Genomic DNA, 19,967 nt, shown 5'->3' on the forward strand with positions numbered 1-19,967 from the left:
AATCATTGATGATCTATTACAATTACAGTCTTCGAAGATGAAACTTTCTTCATGGATCATTAGTGAACCATAATAATGAATGAAAAATGCAAATTTCTTCATGGGTTCTCGGTTAATCTATGACATAAAATTCATCAAAGGAAAATGAAAATTTCGTCTGGATCACTAGTGAATCATAATATTTATGAAAATGGATATATTTTTTTTGTGAGTGTCATTGACGATCTATGATCAGTCACCGAAGATTAAAAATGCAAATTGAAATTGAAAAAAAAAAAAAAAAAAAAGTGAAATTTTCATTCATCAGAAAGTGTGAATGTTAAGTATGAATGTTATGAATTTAATAATACTCCTATTTTATTAGAATTTAATATATTTGTTTTGTAATTTAATTTTTTAATTTAATCCTTAAAATATTTAAAAAAAATTTCTGTTTTTCTCAGGATATAGGAATATAGAAAAAAAAAAAAAAGAAGAAAAAAGGGAGAAAGAGAAAATGAAAAGAAGAAAAAATAGTTCAATTGCTTAACGTTTTGAGCACATTCAGATTTTATTTAGTCGTGTGCGATAGTCTTTGACAGGCATATTTTCATACATAGTAGCTATATCAAAAGACTAGAAACCAGTTTCACTCTTGTTACAATGGATTCTCATGTTCGTTTTTTTTTTTTTAAACACAGCACTCTCGAATTATCTTGAATATTAATTGATTTTTGTACGTACTATCTATTTATATCACGTATCTCGCTTGTGTATTTTTTGTTTCACCAAGAAAATATCTGTTTTTGTAAAATGCCATTGCTATTCACGACAAAATTTTATCTATTACTTCATCATGAATAAGTTAAAAATTAGTAAACAGAAGATTCTTTGAATTTTTTTTTCTCGTTTTTTCCTTCTATGGATTATTAATCAAATAACAGAAAAATAGAAAAAAAAAAGAAAAAAAGAATACGTCAATTTTTGCAAAGATCCGTGTAAAGAAAAAAAGAAGAGAAGAAGGGATGAAAAAATAACAAATAACATCTTTCAATTCCAAGAATGCGAGATCGCGTGATCATTTTCTGCGTCAGAGATGCAATTTTTGGATTGGCTTGAATGATGCAACGAAATCGTTAATTTAATAGGCATTGATTTACCTTGGTTATCATTCGTTAATGTCGTCGATTGATTCCACGCGTCATCTTGGAAACGAGTGGGATAGAAATACGATGTGTCATCGAGAGTCCAAGAGTTTTATACTCTTTTTTTTTTTTCTTTTTTCTTTTTTTTTTTTTTATATAAATTTGCATCATATTTTTCTTTATTTTTCTTCTTCTCCTTTTTCTTTAATATATAAAAATGCCCATCTTTCGGCGTTACTTTTTTTCAAAAATTTCGATATCCATTCTTTTATTTTTCACCAGTTTTATCCATCGGATTATCCTAATTAACGTATCGAGATGTAATACAAAAAAGATTGTCAAAATTGAATCCGTGCACCATCGCTTATTCTTTCAATTTCTCGTTCTCTTCTCTTCTCTTCTCTTCTCTTTCTCTTCTCCACGGTAAAATTCGACAAAGGTCGTCTAACTTATCGCCAGTCTAACTAACTAGCCATTGACTACTCGTCTAACGTGTTTTTTTCTAAAGACTCGACGACAGTCTTGGGATTAAAATCTGCAAACTTTCAGCCTTCGACTCGGTGATCCTAAATGTATCTTCGTCTATTCGAGCAAATGTTTGATTTCACGTTACTTTCATGACTTTTGATTTTCTAGGCAGATGGACAGCAATCACAGCAGATAAATCACACCATGTACCGTTTCATTCCATCGACTGATTCCAAGCTTTTCCAACTCAGAAGCTTTCCCCTCTTCGGTCGTGTACAGTCATTGTACTTCCCAGAATTACATCCTCTAAAATCTTCCTGATGAATCTCACAGAATCTACAGGTAATCCTCGTTCCAACCTCTTTGATCATACTAGTTATAGCCTGGTAAGTTAGCTAACCAGTAGACAATAACACAATTTTGCATCAAGATGCTCAAATTCGCACAAATTCCCTCATGAGATCTCTCATCTTCATTTTTATCATTCAGGTATGCTCTCAAGAGTGGTGGACGTAAGCCGTCAAATGAGCAAGCACAATTTATTCCGACTCTTCCTGTCAGGAATCAGGGCCTTGGATTTGGCAGCGTCCTCTGGAGCGTTTCTCGCGTAAATTGGCCTGCTAAGTCTGTGCCTTACATCCTTGCCGAGAGTAGGACCACCTTTCCTTAGAGAGATAAGTCTGCTTAACGCAGATTTCTCAGGGACTTCCTTTCTGTCCACGCAGTTCAACGTTGTGACCGTGAATTCGATGTCTTTGGGCTCGTACGAGATGAATTCTTCGACTGGTTCATCGATGGTGTCACGATCTATCCAGGTCAGACCCATTTCGACCTTTTCAGCTAGATCTTGCCAGTGTTGTCTGTTCTCCATGGTGCCCTCGTAGAGTGGCATGATCCACGGAAACGTGTCGGAGAGAACTTTGTAGAGAGGCAGGCATATCACGTCGATGAAACCGACTTGCATTTGGGGAAGCTCGTCCTTCCTTTCGCGATCCATCATGGCAACTGGTTGTTGGTTCAGTTGAAGACGTTCCAGATCACCCTGGTCGAAGAATTCGTCGGCGACCAGCTTGGCCACCCGGTGTTGCACCTCCCAGGGTTTCGCTATGGCGCTCACGTCGCAGGCCGTCATCATCATTCCGCATAACACTGAAAGTAGATAATGAAAATTTAAAGATTCGAATTTAAAGGTAAAGTTAAATATTTCCTTAACACGAGTCGTTATAATGTCTTGGAAACGGTCAATTATTTGATCAATTAATTTTATTATCGGCATAGGAAAATGTGTGTTGTGAAAGCAAAATTTATTTAGTATAAATTCACAAAACAAACACAAGTATCAAATTTATATTAATAGATAGATATTAATATATACCAATTATTAGATTTAATAGTGATAGATAGATTATTTAGTGATTATCAAATGTAGATAGCTATTATATTTAATATGAAATAAAGAAATAATTAGATTGAAATGTAATCAGATATAGAATAATATGAAAATTTCTTCTGTATATATCTTATAGATGATCATTTATCTTTTAAATTTATAGCTTTTTTTATATTGACCAATTTTAAATCTATTTTAGATATAGATATTTCTTCTGCTTCTTTCTATAGCTTTTTTTTTTATAGTAATTATGCATAATTGTTTAATCTTACGTTCTTTCTTCTCTTCACTCTGCCAATCGAACTCGCCCTCATCAATCAGCTCCATGAACTTGTTCTTCTTTTTGAAATAAACCGCCAAATCTGTGGAAAGTATAGCACTCTCGACCACCTTCATCACTCTTCTATAGTCCTCCATAGACAAACTCTGGAAGATGTTGTTACTATCCGAATTCAGGATCATGACACACTGATCGAAATGATGATGTTCCATAGTGCTGGTCGAATAGAGGATGGCCAATGGTGATTCTGTCTTCATTTGAAACGCGTTATTGGTTCCTCGATGGTCCAAGTCGTGGCACAAACAGGCGACCAAGAGTCCAAGAATTTCAAGGTCGGTCATGAACTGTTCCATCTTGCCGGTTTTAAGCATGGCGAACATGGTCTGGGCAACGTTCAGTGCGTGTCTCCAATTATGATACTTGACTGGCCTAAAAATAGTCAGGATAACATTTTCACGGTACAGGATATTTCAAAAATAGAGGCGCGTAAATTTTTATCTATCTCTTTTCTAAATTCTTTATTGGGACAAACATAAAATAAATTTTTCACTGTGACAATGAATTACTTTTTAAAAATTGAAAAAGGGACACGTAGCGATCATTATATTTTTCAAATAAAAGATTTTCTTCGCTATTATGAATTTGTTTTGACAATATTATTTAAAAAATAATTAATAAAAAATTAACAGAGTAAAGATTTTATTGGATTATTGATATAAAACAAGTACTTAGAATAGAATTTCATAGAATTTCACAATCAAGGCACAACTTTTCTTTTATATCTTCATGAAACGAAATTGTTTTTTTTTTCATCAAATATACGTGTGTTTCTTATATTTTAAGTTGCGTACTCATATTGTATAAGGAAAGCTAGATGTGTCTATTTTCATTCTATATTTCTCACCTATAATTCTTCTTTACACTGAGAATCCATCTGCACAGGACCTCGTAGGGGATATGAAATTTTTGTATCAGATCGCACTGTTTGAACATCCTAATGGTTGCCCGACAAGTGTCCTCATCGGTCAAATCGAAGTCGATGAACGTGAAGCTGTACAGATTATAGGATTCTGCGGACGGTATCGGTTCTGAGGTTAATTTTAACGTATCGTCGTTGCTTGCCGTCGCGTGATAGCTCAGACACTCGAGGGCAACCTTTTGTTTGGCCATCAGCTTGCATGCTGACTCGTACATTTGGGTATTATGAATACCAAGGCCGCAGAAGATGGCGAAAGCTTCGAAAATCGATACGTCGGAATCCGTGAACGATGTTCCATTATCCTGTTGAACGATTTGCGAATATGTTAGATGCGTATCGGTGTATTAATAATTATTCTGTGAATTATCGAGTTGTTTGAAATATCAAAGTTCCCCGTTCTGGATAATAACCTAGTTTATAAGAATACCTAGAAATAGAAAATTTTGAAAATTTTTGAACATTAAAATGATTGCCTGTTCTCTCTTTTAAATTATTGTACAATATTGTGATTTTAAATGAAAGTGAATTTGATTGAATATAATTAGTCGAAAATCTTGAATTTTGGGATCATAAGAAGTAAATTTCAACCTTGTTGATTAATTGAGCGACACCGATCACGTTTCTCTGCCCGTTAACTATGGGCATGCAGAGAATGCTCTTGATAGGGTCGCTTCCGGCCTGAACCACGTCCTTCTTCAGCCACGTGGTCACGTCACCGATGTTCAAAATTTGACCCGTAGCTGCGACGTATCTCGCAATTTGGCTCAATGGATTCGATAAATCGCTCGCACTAGGTCTATACACTTTGGCTTTCTGTGTCTCGTTGTCCATCTCGAAGATCGTGGTGAATTTATTTCCATCGTTCGTCACCTGAGAAACATTCATATAAAAATAGACGTATCTCGAATGAAAAAAGTGAAAAATTAAAAATCGTATAGGAAATTAAAATTTAAGATGTCAATAAAATCCTTTTTTCTGGATCTATTTAAATTCTACTTGTACAGTAGAACTCTGTTTATATGAATTTTAGTAATTAATGTATAAGTGTATAAAATAATCAATTAATCAATTTAACTTGTTAATATTCTAAAATCAAATAAATTCATTATTAATGCTTAAATTAAGGATTACTTTATTAAGCACTAGAAAAATTATTTTTTGCAATATTGTTTTCAAAATTTATTTTGGAACTCTGTTTTAATCGTACAAGAATTCATAATGGAGAGCATAATCAAGTAAAATTATATAAATTTGTTTATAATTCTCTCTTTATAACTTCATATAAACAGAATTCAATTTGCTATACTCATTTTTGTTATATTGATATTTCTAATAAATTAGCACACATGATTATTATGTACGCGTAGTGATCAATTTTTGATTTTTTTCAGAAATGTACTTACATGCTGTTGGAAAATGTCCTCCATCTCGATGTTGTTACTCTGAGCCGCCAGGAAAGAAGAAAAAGATCATCAGACTTACGAACCTGAGCAACACGTGCCGGTGTCACTCACCTCTCTCCTCGAAAGCGGTTTCCGGCTCTCTTGCATCGATTTTCCCGGCCGTTCGACGATTTTTTCGAGGTGTCCCTGAAACGAAACTTAGAATCTCTTATTACGTTCCTCGTCGACCCTCGTCGAGAAATCCTTTTCACAGCTTTGTTATTCTATTGCTATTTAACCACACAGTTTAAGTACAGATCAAATAGATTAGACGATCTAATCTTCTAAAAATTCTTTGGTTTTAGTTTGTTATACGAAATTGTTGATCGAGATGAACTTACTGCCTCGCCACAGTCGAGATCCAGAAGATAAACGGCGCATCTTTCGCATTTTAAAAGTTCCTTCGCTTCGGTCATGATCTTCGTGACCAGACACTCGAGATTGTTCTGCTCCTCGAATATGTTTCTGGCTAAGTTAAGGAGAATCTGGTTCCTGCGATATTCTTGCACGGAGAGCTCGAATAATTGCGCATTTTGTATCCCAATCCCGCAAAATGTTAAGTACCTGGAATCAGTTATACATATTTTTTTGATTTTTCTATTTCTAATTTATAACAATAGATTTCTTTAAGGTTAGACAATAATCTCTGATATAGATTCTATTTATAAACTATGTCTATGATAGAAAATGTTTACCGTTCTTCAAATGGTTAGTTGTCTACTAACCTCTGGAACACCTCGACGTCTCTATCGGTAAACTCATTGCTACCATTAGTCTTATTTATAATTTGAGCAACTCCAATCACGTCTCCTTCGTAATTACAGATAGGCATGGATAAAATTAGGGTAGTTTTGTAGCCAGTTCTCATGTCAATAGAGCTATTGAACCTTGGATCCTAGAAAAGAAACATTCAAACAATTTATTTCATCTCTTTTTGGTCCAAAATTAATAGATTGGCCCAATCCAATAGTTTATACTAATTTCGATTAATAAATCAATTAATTTTGGACAAATAAACCCAGTGCCTCTTATAATTTGCTTTGCTCAAACCTTGTATGCATCCTTGATGTTGATGATTTCCTTAGTTTGAGCCACGTAGCCAGCTATTCCAACTCCAAAAGGAATCTTAATCTCCTCGTTCTTCGCTTTTTGAATGGCTTCCTCCAATTCAGTGTCTTGTGTCACGTCGAACAGTTTTGCAACCAAATATCTATCTTCCAACGGTCCTTTAGCCAAAAAAAGGCTTCCACGATCGGCGTGTGTAAGCAGGCCGACGTTTACCAAAATTTTGTGGCAGAGAACGTTGATATCCAATTCATTTGCCACGTCTCTGATCAACTCCATGAACAAATCGCTTTCATCCAACCTGTTGAGCTCTTCTCTTCGTCCCACCAACGAGGTATACATCCTGAGAGTGAACGTTCATCTTTTTTGAGATATATTCACACATGATTTTTCATTTCAAAATTTGTTAATTTCATCTTTATTCATTTTCCAGCTTGATCGAAAATTCATTTCTTGTCAATTAAATTATAATCGAATGAACAAAATACCGTTGCTTATTTCCATAAAACGTTTACATTATCTATGTGAATATATTTTATCAAGATTTTTAAATGTAATTTACCTGCTGGGACTTTTACTGCGCTTGGCTGGCGAACTGGAAGCCAGCCAGCTTTGGAACAGATCAGATGTGACGCTGTTACGTTTGCTTCTGCTCAGGAGATTCTCCTCCTGATGTATATTTTTCAACGGTGATTTCGCTTGAATTACGGCCATACCTTGAAGCCTTTGACGAAGCTCCTGGCTCGCGTTCTCACGGAACCAGGCCTCTGCAGCGTCCGGATGCGCTTCCAGGTATCTTTTTCGAAAAATTGTGATCGATAGAGGATAATAATGTTGTTCATTAAGCAAGGGATTGAGATTGTTTCATGCGTCTGATCGTTGTTCAAGCCTGGTTTTTTTTTTTCAAGCGTGGAAAATTGTACATATCAAAATAAGGGGACCTCGTTTAATATAATTTTAATTTTGGAACGTGTTTGTTATGTCCAAGATTATATACTGTTATTTTTTAAATACTTTTTCTTTTTGAGAATATTTGTATATTGCTTGACATCTTTGTAGCCAATATATTTCTATTTGTATATAAATTGAAAAAGAAAGAAACTATTTTTTTTACACCGAGAACATCTATGAATATGTTTTCCAACTTTTAGAATATCATAGCTTGTAATGGCTGCAAACTTGTTCATGTTTCATCCTTAAAATATTTAAAATATTCCTCATAGCAATTTTTAAAATAATCCTCATCAAAGATCATGTGAGAAGGATTATATTAGACACACAATTATTATTTTTTTGCATAAATTATATTCAAAAATTATATTTCAAACAATCATTCAAGCCATGTACAATAAAAAAACAACAAAATAACGATGCAATGGTTGATGATTGATTTCATTTTAATATTAGTAGTAACAAAAAATTGCAGGAGAAAAATAAATATATATTTTTATTTACCTTCCAACTTTTTCCATAGTGAGTCCATCATCCTCGTCGTACTCGTGTATGGTGTCCTGACAGGTGATCCTCTTGCTTCTACATAACTTCACTATTTCACTGTCCTTCGTGTCAGTCTTGATGCTGATGCTTAAAGGTAATTTTGATTCTTCTTGCGTTTTCGTTTTGCCAAGATTCTTGTACGGAACGACGAGTTCCGGTTCCTCCGGATTCGGTGAGCGCACCAGCTGGCACTCACTTCGCTCTACCGTCTTCGAGGACATTGGTTTCGTTGAAATTTTCATCGTCTCGAGCCTCTTTGTATTATCGTTCCGGTTCACCTGTGTTTTTACAATTTTTTTATATTTCTTTTCTCTCAACAATTCGTTAACCATTTACTTCTTTCAACATTCGAATCATCATGATTAATTAATATTATTATTATTAAGCATTAATTATACATGCTTTACTTTTCTATTCTCTTTTGATTTCTTTATTTCTTTTTTTTTTTATTGTTCTAGATACAAAACTGATACCGTATGAAAAAAAGAAATTCCTTTTAAGGATTTTTCTAAATATTTTTATTTTTCAATTGTAATTCCTTCTACCCAGAAGAAGATCTTTCTTGTGTCCCTGACACAATAAAATAAAAGTCAAAAGCGTACATCTCGAAGGCAAGTAATTCATTTGATAAATCTTATATTTATTATTATATATTGCACACATTGATGTTAATGTATCACATCATAAGAGGGTTTGATTGTTAGAGATCAAAACAAATGTTGATATAGAAAAATCTCACTTGAGATGAAATAAGATAGAGTGACGCTATTCCGTCACATTCTCTCATTTCATTTCAATTCTTTAGCTGTGTCTCTACGAATATAATAACTAACCCTCCACGTGAATATAGATTAACATCGTTGTTATTATTTCAACATAAAAATTTAAAAGTTCATTTTCGATATCAATATCATCTTAACGAATTGGTTTTCAATTGATTAAAAAATCTCCCCCATCCTTCGTACTCCCATTTATTTCTCTTTCTTTTCCCTTCTCTCTTTCTTTTTTTAGAGGGATTATCGTACCTCCGTGCGTTTCACCCCCGGCAGCTCCTCGTCCACTTCGTCTTCAGACTCCATATCATCTTACGTCTGAATTAATTAACATTGAGCACGGCGGTGTGCTCTAACGCGCGGTGCCCTCGGGGGAACGAGGTGAGAGGACACTTCGCATTGTAACCCCTTCGCTTTGTTAAAACTTTACGGGCTCTCGAGTCCAAAATACACGGAGGAGAGCCTTTCTCGCCGATTCTCTGCGCACACTGACAACAGAAATCACAACCTTTCAACCTTTTTGTTTTCCGTATTCCGTGAAATTCTTGTGAAAATTCACGCGAGACGAGGAAAAGGCGATTAAAAGCGCGATTGCGAACAGTCGTGATCAACTTTGTTTCTCTCGTAGACTCGTTGCTGGCCGAGAAATTTTTTCCCTCTTATTAAATAATCTTTATTCAGTGCGAATTTTAATTCGTTTAAGCGAATTTCGTGGAGAAAAGTAAATAGTCCTGATTAACCCTTTGCGAGGGGCAAAGTGTCTTTTTAAATACAGCTGTTGTTTTATTATACCCAAAGGCGAAATTTTTCTTTCCCTTTTTTTCTTTTATAACCTACAAGCATGTATACTCTTCGATAAGTCTTTTAATTTTTATGGAACTCATGACATTTATGGAGAAAAGTGATTGTAAATGTAAATAGCGATCGTTTGCACGCGATGAAGTACCTTTTTTTTAATGCAATATTGCAATGGGTTGTAGCTGTATAATTACTCTGCCTCTTTGAAACGATATTGCAATTCTTTTTATACGCGTGTAATAGCGACAGGCTCAATTTTATTGATGGAGAATATTTTTTCACGTATCCTTTTATTATAATTAAACGTAAATCATGTTAATTTAGATTTAAACGCGTAATTTCTCATCGCTCAGGCAACATTCATTCTCACATTACACCTAATAATAACGTTCAATTTATCCAACTTCATGATTTCGTGAAAATTTTCCAAACAACAAAATCTTATCACATCTTATTAATTCCACGAACAAAGGAACTCCATTTACCTTTCCAGCGCAAAGGGTTTTCTTTAAATTTTTAAGATTCTCGAAAGAAAAAAAAAAAAAAAAAAAGTTGTTGAATATTTCTCAACCCTCGTGCGAAATCGTTTCGAAGGAGGATCGTTGCAACCCCCACCCTTCTCCCCAGGGATCGAAGAGAACGACTCCCACGGGAAATCCATCCGTCTAATCGGTGAATTATGAAATTGCGCGTCGTGTTTCACCCGAAAATAACCCGGGTTGCAACGGCGGGCGGCCACCCGTTAAATTCGACGTCCACTTTGGTCCACTACCCTCTTCCAATTAATCCCCCGATCAACCGTGATCAAAGCGACACCTTGCCCCGCCGCCTCCCGGAATACCCCTTCCCTTTAACATTCATTCGAATCCCGCGCCACGACTTACCGATACTCAACGATCGCATCCTTTAATTCTTTTTACTCCTCGACGAACAATTTTCCGCTCGACGAACGCCTCTCTCGGTTGGTCTTCCATCCCTTTTCCATTCCTTCTCTTTCCTCCGCGTTGTGAAATTTTACCATTTTCTTTTTGTCCGTTGTCGAGTTATAAGAACGAGGGGGGAATGTCCGTCTGCGAGGCAAGAATAAGAAATTTAATTCTTGGAAAGGAACGTCAATTTCGAACGAAAATGCGATGAAGGAGGCCACGTGCGCGTTTGGAAAATCGCGAAAAAAACAACGATATTTCACGCGCACCGACCTGATGTTGCATTATCACACCTCTTCGACCGAGTTCGTCCTCTTCAATGGCGTCCTTTAAATGCGCACCGTAGCTTTTGCTGCATCCCTGGATCTCCACTCGACCGAGAGTTAATCGTTTGTTCATCCACCCATCCACTATCCTTAATAATAACTTGTCGAAGAATCACCGCAACCAGATCTTCCAAAGTCTCTTCTCAAAGTGTTGTTCGTCTTTCTCGAGATGTTCACAGGATGTTCGATTTTTATTTTTGATTAGAGGGGGAAGAAGAAGGAAAAAAACTCGCCTCGTTTATTTTGTTTTCTATCCTATTCTCGGAAGACGAGAAAATTTTTGAAATTGCATCTCTTCTTTTTTTTATCCTTTAACCTTTTCGTGGATGGAAACGATAAGATGGAAACATTTTCACGAAGAAACGAACGATCAAATTACGAAAAACTCTCCGCTTTACAACAATCTCCAAGTTTCCCAACGCGTTCCACGCGAATATTCAAATTACGAGGGGAAATCTTCTTTCTAACAGTTTCCCAGATCGTCTCGTTGCAACATCCACCTCCCATACAGCTTTTGCACACACAGCTCGAACCTCGTGGTCGGTGAAACGCTAGCCAACGCTCCCCCCTCGAAGTATTGAAACTTAAGTGGAGAGTATCGTGTTTGGTCAGACACTTTGATCGACTGTCGTTTCGATAAAAGTCAGGTCGCGGCTCGATAAAGTCGGACGGGTATCTTGGATAATGGATTACACGAAACCATCTCTTAAAAACGTTCAAACATCTCGGTATTTCTTTTCCAAATTGATGGACGACGGGACAGAAGAAAATAGTCGTTTTTTTTTTTTTCAATCACGACTTTGATCGACAATTGCTCTTGGAAACTCGATTTTCGTCCCGATGAAATTGGGAAGCCAAGTTCGACTCGTTGGTTGAAGAAGGAGGCTGCTTTATTTCTTTAATCACACGTTAATCCTGTAACGTCCGAATTATTCCTCTTCTTTTCTTTCCCGTAACGCACCACTTTCTCTCTCACTTCAAAATTTCACACAGAACGCATCCTCCTCGTACACAATCGTTTAAAATCAATCTTATCTCCCTCGCTAAGAAGTGGCATTCGTTAATTTTTCCCGAATCACGATCGATTGAGCGAACGAGAGGAAAAAGGAAGGAGAAGAAGCAGAAGAAGAAGAAGAAAAAAAGAAAGGAAATCAAGATCAAGCCCGATCGGATCGGCTTGCTATCCTCCCGTTATAAAAATCGAGCTGATCGCACAGTCCTCGAATCGATCTCGAGGCGGCCCTCGTTGCACCGTGCACGCTGCTCGTCCTCATGATCCCGCCGCCGGTGCTCCCCGGAACAATGTCACCAGCCCCGACACTAAGCTCGTGCAATGCGACAATCCATCCAACTCACGCTCCCATCCTCCCTTCCGCCCGACCATTCGTCCAACTCTCGCCGATCCGAAAAAACATCGCTCGACGATCTATCTATTCATCCATCATCCCGCATACATCGAGTGTATCCCCCGATACAAAAAAAGGAACGCCTATTTATATAATATTACTTGCCAAGTTACACTTTGGTTAAAGATCGAACGAAAGAAGAACGATGAGAACTAAAACTTCTCGTCAATCACAATCCCGATGATCGTACCCGTCGAGTCGGGTAACGCACAGGTTAAAAGAGGTTAAACACGGGCGAAGAGGCCTTGGTCGGTCAGGCTGGTCCATCCGCTCCCGATCTTATCCATAGGCGATAACTTCTCCAACCGAATTTATTTTTTGACTCGGTGTGTATTAAAAATATTATTATCTCGATAAACGTATATATATATATATATATACATATATGTATATATCTCTGCGTGACAGCGTTGAATCAGGATTGGCTGCTCGTCACGCACATGTCGATAGTACGCTAGCACGCACGCACGTACGTACGATTGGATGACAAAAGGAGGCGAGGAAGCGCGGAACACAAGGAGAGACGACTGGACCGGTCGAAAGCTCGGAGCTTACTGAAGCCAGCCTGGTGAGACACGGGTCTCGCTCGTGTTCGTGGTCGAGTTGTGTGTGTGGGGGAGCCGTGGCGCGCTTGTGCGCCGCTGGAACGCGGAAACTGGTGCGCCAGCCCCCCTCCCCTCTCCACCGATCTTCTTCCACCGTATGCAAGTCTCTGTCTCTCCGTGACGAGTCGGCGTTTCTCTCGCCCTGCCAACGTACACGTGCAACGCTTGTGTGTGCGTGCATGCGCGTGTACGTTGGCGGCTGCATACACGCTCGTTCCTGGATCGTCTTTTCACTGGCTTCCCAGTGTAATCGCGTGGGGGAAGGGGAAAAAAACGTTAGCTCGTGTTGGTATTATGTAGGTCTCGTGTCTGGTTGAAGGATGTTGTCTCGTGTTCTTCTGACGGTTGACGATTTTTGCGTGCGGATGGGATGAAAATTATTGCGCGCGCGTGTGTGTATATGAGGGAGGGAGGGAGTTGATACTGTTTCTTTTTTTTTTTTTTTCGGGTAGATTCGAGGGAAAGGATTATTACGTAGGTAAAGGTATTATCGTGGAGGGATAATAGGATGTGTATAGGATACGATTTTCCTCGTTTTTTTTGGAAATACCGCCTATGGTGGACGATCGTCGTTGGGGATAGATGTGGTGTGGGACTTTTTAAAGAAATTTTTCTTTTAAACAATCAACATTTGATTTTTTTTTTTTTTTGGGTTATTTGGTTGTTCGAAAATGGAACTTTCGATGTTGATTCGATGAAAAATTGTTAATAATTTAAGGGGAAAGGAAATTTTAGGGTAAAGCAAATTTCAATTTCGATTTTCTTTCTTCGTAAAAGGACAACGAATGTACAAGTGGAGCGCCCGTAGGAAATCCGTGGATGCTCTCGTAAACGATACCGAATGGTACAGCACGTCACTGTAACTGCATTGGTTAAGTAGAATATACTGTGGTTAGGTCGGACAGAACACGGTACAGCTTGGTTTTATCAACATTTTTGTACGGATATCTCGGTAATACAATACTGTTCGTACAAACAGTTTGAACAAGATATTTTTATAAAATAATATTATCCTTGGAGGAGGCATTCCTTTTCAAGGATACGAAATAACTGTCGGGTTCCAATTTTTGGAATTAATTTCCGATAAAAGAAATTTTTTTCAAAAGGAAGGTTCTTCCTTTTTACAAATTTAAATGAATAAACCACGCAATGATATTTACGATAGTACGATTGACTATTGCACTTTAATTTAAAATATTAACAAAAGATTTTAACGATCGATCGTGTAAAATATATTCTTTTCTGTTTTAACAAATTAATTCGATAAAAAATATGGAAAGAATTATAAACGAACAATTTTAAAAGTTAGCCTATCTTCGAATAAAATATCGAACGCATCCCCATAAAGGATTATTGCTTATCTCTAATATATTTGTCAAAATATGCGTACAAAGTACTATCATCGAGATTTTACGTACACGTTGTATTGTTTTTCAATAAAACTTCACTTCTCCCTCGTACTCCCTAAATTTAATCCCGATTGTTGCAATGTTATCAACATAAAAAAACGTTTCTCAATAAAAATAAATCGCTACACCTCTTACCTTCATCTAATTCCACTACCGGCATGAAAGGAACAAATATCAACGACACTTAACTCAACCGTTTTCATCCCTCGAACTTCTAATCCCTTAACCCAAACACCCTCATTCAATCGAAGCCAAACACAAATCATCCCCCCATAAACCTCGTGTCTCTGTTGCACGTGTGAACGCCCACACGGTCATGGTCGGTCCCCCATACGTGACGAAATTCGCGTACAGTTAGCGAACAATGGTGTATCGATCGATTTCAACCTTTGTTTTGTTAATCATGATGTAGCGGATTGCTGACGTTTATGCGAAATCAAATTTATGGGCAAACTTTCTTCGATTCGAAGATTCTTGTTTTTCGATCATTTGAATATTAAATATTCGTTATTAATCCGTTTAGATAATCATAGTTGGATAACATAGTAGTATTATGTCGAAAGGAATCGAAAGTTTGACTGGTTGCTAGAAAAATATGTATCGCGTAATTAAAAAAAAGGTACAAGATTCCTTGTTCATCAATCATATTGTATCGCGTGACAAAGAAAACAAACAAAGGGGCGACGCATCATCAATAACATTTCCATATCAGCTTGACTGAGATATATGCACGTATCGGATGTAGCCTTAGCTCGATTAGGCTGACTACTTTTCACTCGATGTTAAATTCTCTATTATTTACGTGCGTTTTCGTGCAACGAACAACTCTTCTGACGTTTAGTCGCGCAACTCCAACGCGACATCTCGCGGCTCAATGGAAAAGCAATCTTAAATAGGAGTTTAAAAAATCGAATTTCGATCTGTTATTCCTTAAAACGATTTCAAAAATCTTTCCTTCGTTATATTTTATTTGTTTAATAAAATACAAAAAAATCCTAATCTAACTTTTACTCCACTCTTCAATCGTTGTTTTAAACTTACTTCAAATGCAAATATTATAGTATTCCAGAATTATTATGCAAATCTACAAAAGAACCAAAAAGCGTGTATAACTCCAACGCGACATCTCGCGGCTCAACGGCGAAACAATCTTTCTCTTCCTTAAAATAAGTTCGCACGACACGTTACAGAAGAACAATCTTTCTCGTTTTTGTTCAATAAAATACAAAATCCCCCAAATTTCCCAAATATTATCCAAATGCAAATGTTATAATATCCCAGAATTATTGTAGAAAATACGTCAATTTAACGTCGAACCAAAGCGTGCACAACTCGAACGCGACATCTCGCGGTGGATGGGCCCGATCTGTCTACGACTCGAAAAACGACTCGAAGGGGTTCAACGCGATCAGAGCCGGTGCATCGTTCTGGCCGACTGTACACAGCCAACGTGGTCGTCGCGAGTACACAAGCGGGCGCGTACTTTCCACGGGGCTGGAGTTGTGCGTGCGCCCGTGGCCGAGCAGAACACACGGGCGACGGACGTGTCTGTGTGGCCGCCTCGGGAACGGGTGGAAGATCGATAACGGAGTGCCGGGTCCCGGACGCAGCATCCCCCGTGTCTGCTCGCGCGATTTTCCACCGAAAATTTCTCAGAGCGCCGATAGCCGGCGTGCTCCATCGATTCGTCGCCGTTCTCAGCCGGCCAACCAGACGCTTTGTTTCCTTCGATGACATTTATCGCTGCTTAATGTTTCTCTTCTCTCTCTCTCTCTCTCTCTCTCTCTCTCTCTCTCTCTCTCTCTTTCTGTCTCTCCTTCGCCTCCTCAGATTTGCCGATTTTTACCGGAGGTGGTCGATTAAAAAAACGATTCTTGGCAAATTTCGAGAAGAAATTGTTTGTCTGTTTATAAAGTTATAAAAAAGTTGGAAAAATGACACGTTAAGAAGACGATACGTTTTAACTTTAAATTGGACGAATGTATATTTGGAAAAGTTTGTTCCTTCTGTTCTGAAGATTGTTCGGTGTCTCGTATTAATAACATTCCGGTTGCAACGACATCGTATCGATGGGGACAGAAATCTTGAGTAAACGTTAACTGGTTCGTGTCTCTGGGATCATAAGTTGGGATTCTAAATATAGAAGCAGTTCAAACTGGCGCGATGCTTGTACACCCAAGATTCGTACGGGATAATCTAAATCTTGTGTACGAGAGAATTTCTGCCGCCACGGTTTGTGCAAACAATAATACGATCAGCATAAACTGGGGCACAATCACATTTGTATGAATCCTGAGTAAGCCCTCCCCCTCCCACGATTTCGTATAAAGCGGAATACTAATTAAACTGCATTATATACTGTTTATGAAAGACACGTGACGGAGATGTTCCTCGTGACCTTATTCTTTTAATAAGAATTTTACGACGCACGTGAAAAATAGAATGGATTTCTTTCTTTTTTTTTTCTTAAGATTACTTTCCTCCTCTTCGTACGCGTTCTTCTTCCATAGGGTACGTAGAGAAATATGATTAAGCAGCACCGCTTTGTATGTACGACACGTTTCTCGAATCGAAGGTTATACAGGAACTTTGATCGATCAAAGTTTCGAAATTTATCACCGTTAGAAACGTGCAAACGTGTCCAACTTTCCTCCTCTCGTCCAGAGTGATAGATAAGTTTTTATCGGAATTTTTAAAATTTGAAAAATTTTTATCCAACTTTTTGTTTATTAATGGGGATTAAAGAGAAGAAGAGTGCGTTCGCACGAACACAAAGACTTTCAACGAGTTCTTTTCAATTTCCAAAAGTTTTATTACAAGAATATTTTATTTCTGTTAAAAGTTCATTACTTGAAAGTTATTCTTCCCTCTTACTTCTTGAAATTTATTATTAAATTACCATTGTTTTCGATTCATGGACGAAAAATATACGATTTAATTATGTCAAATAATAATAATAATAAAAGAAAAATTGCCGAAGATCAATCTTCGATCTTCCACGTTTCATACCGCTTTATTAAAAAAAAAAAAAAAAAAAAAGGGTAACTGAAAATTCTGATAAAGGAGGAGGAATAAAAAGGAACAACCCCTAATATCATAATCCCAATCTCTCTCTCTCTCTCTCTCTCTCTCTCTCTCTCTCTCTCTCTCTACCAAAAATTCACCACTCGTATCATTCAATTTATCAAAAATGTCTATTAAAAAATTCCAACAAACGAAAGGAAAAAAAGAAATAAATAACTTTCTTAAGTAAATTAATTCGCTTATTGAACGTGACTAAAAATTCCAAAAAAAAAGAAAGAAAAAAAAAAAAAGAAGGAAAATAGGAGAGATCGATTTTGGAACGGAGGATGAGCATAATAGGAGGCGGTGTATCGTTTTTCAATAAATTATTCGCCCGCATGCGTGTCTGGCTCACGCTGCGCCGTTTAAGGGATGTTTCGTATCTCGCCCCATAAGGCGAGCTACAAATTATATCTCGAGGACACACGCACACATACGCAGGTGAGCCATCGATTCTGGCCACTCCTCCTCCTCCTCGTTTGTCTTGCCGAGAGTTTACGTACGTGCTCAACGTGGTCGTGAATTAAAAATCGATGCCGCCTCGTAAATCCTGATCCCATCTCTCGACTTTCCCTTTTCCTTTCGATCGATCGATCATCGGCAACAATTTTGGCCAGCTTCCATTTCCACGGTTCCTCTCTTAAGATAATTCAAGTTAAAGAAAATCGGAACTGTTAAAAGTAGACGAAATATATTTAAATTCTTATTCATGGCTGACGATAATAAAGGTGTAAGGTCTCTCTCTTTTTGAGCACCAACAAGGCATCCCTTCTTTTTTCTGGAGGAATCGAAGGTTTGGAAATTGTTGTATCGTTTCATTCTTTTGGAGTATATTGAAAACGTTGTATCGAGGAAACGGTTTTTCTATCGGCGTATGGATGTATTCTCGAGGCTTGGTCTTTTTAGAAATGCATAAAACCGATGCGAGATTCGAATTCTAATTATTTCTTTCCGGTTTTTCATTCGCAAGAGGAATATTCTTGGAAAGTTTCTCCAATTGGATTTTTTCTCCCATTTGCCATTAATTGTACAATTTTTGCATTTCTATCCATCAATTGAATCATTAAAATGTTATTAAATTTTCTTGTATTCGTAATCGTAGCGATAATTTTTTTCTTTTTTTTTTCAATTTGAAATCGTTTCTTTCTTTCTTTTTTTTTCTTTTTTTTTTTTTTTTTTCCTTTTTCAGAATAAGAAATATTCCTCTTCTATTATTATCAAAATACCCAGCCGTTTTATTAATAATAATAATACCTCGGTCACTTGTTATGCACGAGCCTTTTTTATTACTCTTGACGCGATGCAAAATTTACGGCAAACAATGGCAATGTAATGGAAGAGTAAGAATAAAGGGGGGTTTTCAATAATTTCAATACAAAACCAACGTTATCTTAAATGGAAATCCTCGTTTTTCAATTATATTTCACGTTTAGTTTTATGAATCTAGTATCGTCGATTAAAAATTCCCTATGCATACAACTGAAATATCACTAGGAACGAATATTTCCTCCTCGTAAACGATATATAATAAAGTCCATTTTGTCCATTTCCACTTTCACAATTGGATAAAGATATAAGAAATTGGAAGCGAGGCAAATGAAAAATATTTTCGAGAATATACCCACTCCTATTAATAAATATTACTTTCAAGAAAAATTTGTCGTTCGAGTCTCGTCCGTATAAAATAAGTAACGAGATAAAAATTTCACGTGGCCTACGAAAACTGGATTCTCTCGTAAATATTTAACGAGCAGGATGTTCCACTCCTCTTAGAGCGGATAGACGCGCTTCAACCCCGTAACGAATAAGTTATTCGTCGCGAGATGTTCGAACGCAACTTTTTCTTTTTTTTTTTTTTTAAATCGAACGCAACTTTTCAAACGACGGCTCTCGAAACAGGAAACTTGCAGAGAAAGGTATTGTTGTTTCAATTAGCGTGGTGCAAAATTAGATTTCTCCTTTTTTATTATAGAAGGGTCTCGATTAACATCTCGTTTTAAATAGCATACATATAAGAACCGAGTTAGCCATGGTCGGGGAATTAACATAAATAGGCGGTCTCCACTCGATTTATATCAAAAGGTCATACTCGATGAGGATGGAATTAAAGGATATTTGGATAGCATCGATTATACTCTCTCTCTCTCTCTCGTTCTGCCTTTTAATCGTAAACAAAGTTGTTGAGAGTGGAAAATTTGTTGAATTGGATATTATCGAAACATTTTTCTTCTTTATTAAAATTCCTTGCAAGATAATATATATATATCTATTAATTGATCATTTGAATCATACTTTCAAGGTCGTTCAGGGAGCATTCAGAGGTCTTTTTTTTTTTTTTTTTAGAGATCGAGCGTTAAGATTGTTGTACGCATTTGAAAGTTATCTCAGGATCGTTTGTAGGCGTTCCTAGAGATGG

At 37.0% G+C, this 19,967-nt stretch overlaps 1 protein-coding gene across 5 annotated transcripts; it reads right to left on the reverse strand.

The window, feature by feature from the left end:
- Positions 1–525: 525 nt before the first annotated feature.
- Positions 526–12,793, reverse strand: Pde6 (phosphodiesterase 6). 5 transcript variants are annotated; one of them, XM_086917853.1, is made up of 14 exons: positions 11,036–12,793; positions 10,701–10,886; positions 9,271–9,506; positions 8,204–8,523; positions 7,311–7,544; positions 6,734–7,091; positions 6,409–6,578; positions 6,025–6,247; positions 5,756–5,830; positions 5,645–5,683; positions 4,830–5,111; positions 4,167–4,543; positions 3,255–3,691; positions 526–2,741 (listed from the first exon to the last, which is right to left on the reverse strand). In XM_086917853.1, exons 3-14 carry the CDS (start codon positions 9,322–9,324, stop codon positions 2,113–2,115), a joined length of 3,198 nt encoding a protein of 1,065 aa, XP_086773979.1. In that variant the 5' UTR covers positions 9,325–9,506; positions 10,701–10,886; positions 11,036–12,793; the 3' UTR covers positions 526–2,112. The 5 variants fall into 5 exon arrangements, with proteins under 5 accessions (XP_086773979.1, XP_086773978.1, XP_086773980.1 ...); XM_086917852.1 differs by having other exon boundaries at positions 11,016–12,793; XM_086917854.1 differs by having other exon boundaries at positions 11,012–12,793.
- Positions 12,794–19,967: the final 7,174 nt, after the last annotated feature.

This window comes from Apis florea, unplaced genomic scaffold (genome assembly GCF_048593485.1).
Source record: "Apis florea isolate Af1SG1 unplaced genomic scaffold, ASM4859348v1 contig_2272_pilon, whole genome shotgun sequence".
Lineage (NCBI taxonomy): Eukaryota > Metazoa > Arthropoda > Insecta > Hymenoptera > Apidae > Apis > Apis florea.

Excerpts from the sequence above, each read along its gene's own strand:
- Pde6 (XM_086917853.1), bottom strand. The coding sequence starts at position 9,324 with ATGGAGTCTGAAGACGAAGTGGACGAGGAGCTGCCGGGGGTGAAACGC. Across the intron at positions 5,684-5,755 it reads AACCGCTTTCGAGGAGAGAG|AGTAACAACATCGAGATGGA; the intron begins GTGAGTGACACC and ends CTGGCGGCTCAG. Across the intron at positions 2,742-3,254 it reads GAGTGAAGAGAAGAAAGAAC|TGTTATGCGGAATGATGATG; the intron begins GTAAGATTAAAC and ends ATCTACTTTCAG.